Source organism: Pararge aegeria, chromosome 24 (assembly GCF_905163445.1).
Source record: "Pararge aegeria chromosome 24, ilParAegt1.1, whole genome shotgun sequence".
NCBI lineage: Eukaryota > Metazoa > Arthropoda > Insecta > Lepidoptera > Nymphalidae > Pararge > Pararge aegeria.
The window spans coordinates 11510104-11517019 of NC_053203.1; the positions used below are offsets into that span (position 1 = coordinate 11510104).

Here is a 6916-nt window from a genome sequence, read left to right on the forward strand (position 1 = left end):
TTTTCTGCGTGACACGTACGCGAGCCAAATATGAACCCTGATTTATCTTTGAAATTTAATCATTTCTCTTAGAAAAAATTGATATCTGATGACGTACATTTTAACATATCTTTTAAATTACATCCTCTGTGTGGCTGTGATGACGTAAACAATCATTGCCTTGATGATGCCAATTACTATTTTATTTAAAACAAATGATTTTGAAATGCTCTTGCCAATACTAGTGACGAATAAAACTGGTCCACAGTAACGCATTAAGTTAAATATAAATGACTATATAAATAAATATAATATAAAGCGCGCGCCCGGGCCGCGAGGGGGGCGGGGCGGGGCTCAGCCCGCGCCCCCTCCCCGCAACAATGACCCGTAATGACCGATGTGTTCCACAACTGCCGCGGCCGGGCGCGCGACCACATCTAATCAGATTTATGCTAACATTACGTTTAATGTTGATCACTGCCCAATAGTACGTATTTTTGTGCTTAAGTCGTCCCTAGACGACAATAAATAGTATCAAGTAGCTAACATGAGCGCGGGCTCCGTCCGCGGCGCAACACTTACTGCACTTCGTGTAACTCCAAAATATATTATACAATAACAGCTTATAAACCTAACGTGAGGTAGAGCGGTTGTCGCAGTACATCTAAACGTGGCACCTAGTTTGTACTGTGGGTGTGGGCCGCAGCGCGGCCGTCGCGTCGCGTGCGCCACGACCGTCGCGCCGCGGCGTCTCTGCGCTGGCGCGCTCGCCCGGCTGTCGTGGCCACCAAGGCGCTCAGTGATCAACATCGCACCGGTACTACGACGCTATCGTGAGTAACGCACTCACCGATAAAATACATATCGTTTAAATAATAATAACTAAGCCTAGGGTGTATTTCTTCTCCCGATCGAAATCGACGTTTCAAAAACTCGTCTCGGACCGACCCAACGTCGAGGAGATAATAAATTAACCGATTCATAAGCGGCAACGTTTCATATATCACCCGTGAATATAATTCTCAATATACGAAGTTAGACTCTGTCAAAAAAAGAGGGCGGCCGCGGACAGCTCCTCGGGAACGATCATCCTCCTCGGCGATCGCTCGAAGGCACACAGCGTTAAATGTAGTCAGTACGGCGATCGGCGCGCGGGTCGGCGGCGCCCGGCGGCGCCCGGCGGCGGGCCACGCCTAGGCCGGCGTCAGCGTCAGCGTCACGGTGGCGCGGCGCGTGGCGCGGCGCCGCACGGGCAGGAACACCAGCGCGGGCAGCAGGCTGAGCGCGCCGCCCGCCTCCTCCAGCACGAAGGGCTGCATGGTGAGCGGCGCGCGCGGCGCCCGCGGGACGGCCAGCAGCGCGCCCGCGCCGCCGTGCACCGCGCGCACGTGCGCCTCCAGCGCTGCGAAGCCCTCCGCGCGGAACTCGCAGCGCGAGCACGAGTACGCGTCGGCCTCGCCCTCGGCCGAGCCGCTGCCCTCGCCGCTGTCGCTGGGCTCGGCCGCGCTCTCGCCCTCCGCCTCGCCCGCCTCCGCCTCGGCGCGCTGCGTGTGCGCGCGCTCGTGCGCGAACAGGAAGGCCAGCACGTCGGTGCTGAAGGGGCAGTAGGCGCAGGCGTAGGGCTTGTCGCGCAGCAGGTCGAGGCGCGGCGCGGGCGGCGGCGGGCGCGCGGGCGGTGCGTGCTCGGCCAGCAGGTGCGCGCGCAACGCTCGCGGCCCGCGGAAGCGCCGCGCGCACAGCGGGCAAGGCTCGGGCGGCGCGGCGCCGGCGGGCGCGGGCGGCGCGGGCACGCCGTGCGTGTTGTGCTTGTGCACGCGCAGGAAGTACTTGCTGCACAGCTCCTTGTGGCAGATGTCGCACGTCACTCCGCCCAGCTGCGTGCCGCTCTCCAGCGAGATGCCGTGCATGCGCTGCATGTGCGTGCGCATGAAGTACTTGTTGCACAGCTCCTTGTTGCAGATCTCGCAGAAGCTGGAGCCGGCCGCACCCGCGCGCCGCTCGTCCGGCGCCGGCGGCGAGGCGGACGGCGGGCGCGGCGCGTCGTGCGGCTCGTCGGCGAGGCGCTCCGCCGCCAGCTCGTTCAGCTGCGATATCATCGTCTGCAGCTTGCGCAGCTCCTCGCTGGCCGAGCCGGGAGAGGCGCCGCCGCGCTCCTCCACTATTAAATTCAGGGGACTCGTTTGGCCCTCCCGCAGCGCTGCCTCGAAGTCTTCTCGATCTTCACGTTCTCGCTTCACTTCGAGTGGTTCCTCGGTGTCGAACGGGGGTGGCAGGGAGAGGGCGCGCGGCGGGGTGGGTGCGAGCGGCGAGGTCGAGTGCGGGGTGAGCGCGGGCGGCGTGGCGGCCGCCGGCGATCGCTCGGCGACGGGGGACCGCAGCGGCGGGACGCCGTGCCGCCGCTCCCGGTGGGTCCGCAAGAAGTATTTGTTGCAGTACTCCTTGCAGCAGATCTCACAGAACGCCTCCGGGTTGGCCACGCCGAGGCGCCGCAACGCATCGGGCTGGAAAGCGGCCTCGCGCGCGCGCCGCGCCGAGTCGGGGGACAGGCGGCGCGGGGTGCCGCCGGAGTCCTCGTCGGAGAAGCGGCGTGGCGGCGAAGGCTGCAGCGAGGGCGGGCCGGGCGGAGCGGGTGGCTGCTGGTCGGCGTCGTAGATGCCGTGCTTGTTGGCGCGATGCGTCTTGAGGAAGTACTTGTTGCAGAACTCCTTGCAGCACAGGTCGCAATAGGCCTCGGGGTTGAAGATGCGCGGCGGCTCGTGGCGCGGCAGCAGGCGGAAGGCGGCCAGCGGGTCGAAGGCGGGTAGCGCCAGCTCGCCGAAGGCCAGCGCGCTCTTGTAGATGTCCTGCATCTTGGCGTGCAGATCGTGCGGCTGAGCGCGCGCCGGCGCCGCCTGCTTGCGGCGCTTGCGGCCCGGGCTGCCTCCGCCCTCCGCCTCCGCACCCGCCGCGACCGCGCCCTCGCACTCGCGCTCGCGCTTCACCGCCGGCGCCGCCGACATCGCGTCACCGCCGCATCTGAAGCAGAAACACAATCTATAAACATCACGTCCAGTCATCCTGTGTGACTTGTCTCCAACATTTTATTAAAACGTTGGTGTACATTGTTACAACCCATTTAAGAAATTAAGTAGCCATATTTAACTTTAAAGATGAAGCTAAACGTCGTGAGGACCCTGCATGCCTGAGAGCTCTCCATGACGTTCTCAAAGGCTACCAAAACCACACTTGACCAACGTAGTTTTTACACTGATTTATGCGTTTTCTTTCGGAAACACCAGTTACAATAAACGATGACCCACCAGAAGAACTCCTCAAATATTAACATACTTATATTATTACAACAATTGACGTATACGGTGACGAGCAGTTTCCATTTTCTTTTCACTCTCAAAGACCCAAGCTTTTGCGTTTACCGCAGCACCTCAGTTTCGGAATACTCTGTTTACTTATTTACATTCAGTTACATTGGGATCCTTAGTAACAATATATCGCACGAAGCACTTTCTAAAATGCTCAACGCTAATTTTTACCCAAAAATATAATTCAGCTATATAAAGCAGAAAACCCATCACGCGGAGAGTATACTGCTCACATCTTTGGTACCTTGATAGGAAGGAGTTGGTTCTTCCATTTGATTGGATACAAAAGTGGGCTGTGCGACTTGTTGACAATCCTACATTGACTTTGGAGTCCCTACTTACCTTACTATGAGTCTCATGAGGCTCTGTCACTCAGACGGTGATGTTATTGTAAACAGAACAACAGAACAACAACAGAATGTTTTTTTTTTCTTCTCGTAGCTTTAGTTTAATCTACCCACAGTACTCGTTAGTTCTGCTACGTATAGTAAAAATGTTTGAAATGTTATTTCAGTATGTCAGACTATGTGAAATAAGCATGTTTTAGGGTGTATACAGGATTTGAATTATCAACTGAAAAAAACATAACAAGTATTTCGTACCCAGTATTGACCGCAAGATCTGTGTTAAGAAATAACGTTTATGACCCACTAAGTAGAAAAGTTCATTTAGAAAAGTCCTATTATAGTATTAAGGACTACGTCAACGATAAAAATGCTTGGGTGTAAATTATTGCTCTAACCAGGTTGCTTCTTTAATAGTTTTAAATGACAATATGAGATGGTGATAACAAGAAAAATAACAGCCGGCTAAGTATGTTGTGGGCTTCTTTTTAGACCAGGGCGCGTTTGAAAGCCTCGTAGCTTTAGTTTTAAGTTGACGAATTTAGTTATCGCCATCAACTCACTTTTATTTCATATTTTACATGTAATGTACGCATCAAAAGTGCCATCTATGTGCCTATTCGAATAAAGAAATATATGACTTTGACTTTGACTTTTTTAAGTTCTAATCTCCAAAGAGCTCGAGTGAAACTGGTTTATGGTGTGGAAAGGTAGGTTAGATATAAATTATTTAAAGCATAATATGAGCCAAAATAAAACCATACTATCGAGGAGAAATCATCATCGTTATTAACTAATTTACTAGGTTGCAGAGCTCCGGTCTCCTCTCAGAATGACAAGTGTTTAGGCCGCAGTCCCTGTCCACCATGCCGGTGAGCTGAAGATTGGTAGACTTCACATTACTTTGAGAACTGAGCAGTAAGTCCTCTTATTTCGCCTAAACATCCAACCTTTACAAGGCAACCTTAAGAACTCATATCCAGGATATTTTATATCTAACTTTCGTGTCTACACTACAACAAGTTAATCTTGAGATTAACATACTGTTGTGTAGACATGACAGTACCATGTGAATATATTTAAGGATCTAATGTACGCAACAGAAGTGCCTTCAATTTGAATGAAGATATATTCGACTTCGAATTAATCAGCAAAGATCTGTGAAACATCTTTCACAGATCCTGTTGCTGTCCGAGCACTTATCAGATGTCCGAGCTGATTTTAAGAGGAATACCATCGACTAACCGACCAACATTCGCAGGGCATGCGCGGAATACATCCTGCAACATGCCGCCTTGTGTCAATCAATTTAAAGCGTAGGTGTTTAGCCTTATGTGCCTATAATTACACCGGCAACCGGCGATGGAACGAGCTCTGTCACAAACCTCTACTACGAAGATGACTGCTTTCATCATCAACGTCTCTTGTGTTGTAAATATAAAGAATATCATTAAGACTGCACAAAGTCCAAAACAAAAGAGTGCAAACACACGAAGGAGGCCGTACCAGACCTCAACACGATTAACAACAAAATTACTGCAACTAAATCGGTCTAAACTAAGGACAGTTGTAAGTATGATAACAGGGCACTGCCCACTAAACAAACACCTTTCCATTTTAGGTATAACTGACAGTCCTCTCTGCAGAGCATGCATGGAGACGGAAGAAACACCGATACACGTAATGCTCCAATGCAATGGAGTAGCAGAACAACGCGCAGCACACCTTGGCTCCTCAGCAACACTCCATGAAGCACTCGACGACCTGGGCAGCCTGCTAAGCTTCAGTGGCCATACGTACAACGGACGGTCCCAGACCAACCAAGTGCGGAAAAGGCCCAGGAACAGAAGAAGAAGAAGAAGAAGACTGCACCAAATAGATTGATCCCGCATAAGCATTAGCTGCAAGGCCTGTGAACGTCAAAGAAATTGCGCTGGGCAATGGTAAGCAATGTTAGCTGAAGTCAGTAAATGTTAGGACAAACTTTACCTAAAAACATTGCAGGTTTAAATGAGAATTTAGTGTACCTACGTCGGTTTCAGCATCTGTCACAAACAACAAAATATTAAGAGACAATATATTACTCTTAATTGACTCAAAATAAAGACGTATTCTGTAGAAAGCATTAAATTTATGCATTTTTCTACAGATATTTTTATGCATTCTTGTAAAAAGAAACGTGTATTTTTAAAAAGAACTTTTTCAATTAAATGTAGCTCTAAAAAGTACTGTGTTGTTTAGGTGTATTCCGTTAATGTTTTTAAACTCGTGATAAGTTCTTAATTAAATTTCCGATTTGAATTAATGATAAAGTATTTTAATGATACAGAAAAAAGAATTAACACTGCGATTTAATGTAACCCAAAGTGGGTTACATTAAATCGCAGGTTATTCATAAAACTTAGAAGATAGATAGGTCATTAGTTAGGAACAAGAGAATAACAGCCGGTCCAGCAGCGAAATGGTCCAGCAGCGACACTGATCTTGCCTTGAGATAACGAAAGCGATAACGCTGTTAAGCTATTTCTACACTTGAAAAGTATGAATGGAAGAATGAATATACTTTTCACACCACAAAATTTAAATAGAAAAAAAAGAAATGTATAGCAAAACAAAAAAGGTATTGTGGCAGTCCTGAGATTAATATTTTTGCGGGATCGAAAATATTTACAAATCAGTACACGTGCACTGTTTATCAAAGTAAGCGTGGGATAATATATCTGCTTACCGTATTTATTAAAATTTAGAACACAACCGCTATGCTAAATATTCCCTCGCGGACTTTTATATCAGCAACTGTAATCATGTAGTACATACCTTTATCAGGTAATTCTGGACCTATCGTTGCATGCATTTAAAAAATGTGTAAAAACACCTCTAATACAGCCAAGTTACTATACATTTGATGAATTTCTTAATGACAAGGTAGATTGCAAGTAGCCAGCTTCGCTCTCATCTCCCGCAAGATAGAAAATTGATTGTAAATGTTGATGTCGGAAAAGAGCAACTACTGAGTTTCTTGCCGGCTATACTCGGTAGAATCTGCTTTCGGAACCGAAGAGTGGTGGAGTCAGTACAAACAGACTGACTTGACGTTTCAAAAGTGCTTATATAGTAGGTCTACTTGAAATAAATCCATTTTGAATTTGAATTTATGTATCATCGATATTTTTCTTAGCGCACACCAGTTAATGAATTTTATAGGTAAAGATATGCTTTGGGTAACATTATTGC

General features: G+C 48.9%; 1 protein-coding gene across 1 annotated transcript; it reads right to left on the bottom strand.

The window, feature by feature from the left end:
* Window positions 1–1172: 1172 nt before the first annotated feature.
* On the bottom strand, window positions 1173–3005 carry LOC120634675 (zinc finger protein 219-like). The gene has a single exon (XM_039905429.1). The coding sequence runs from the start codon at window positions 2976–2978 to the stop codon at window positions 1173–1175; it is 1806 nt and encodes a 601-aa protein (XP_039761363.1). The 5' UTR covers window positions 2979–3005.
* Window positions 3006–6916: the final 3911 nt, after the last annotated feature.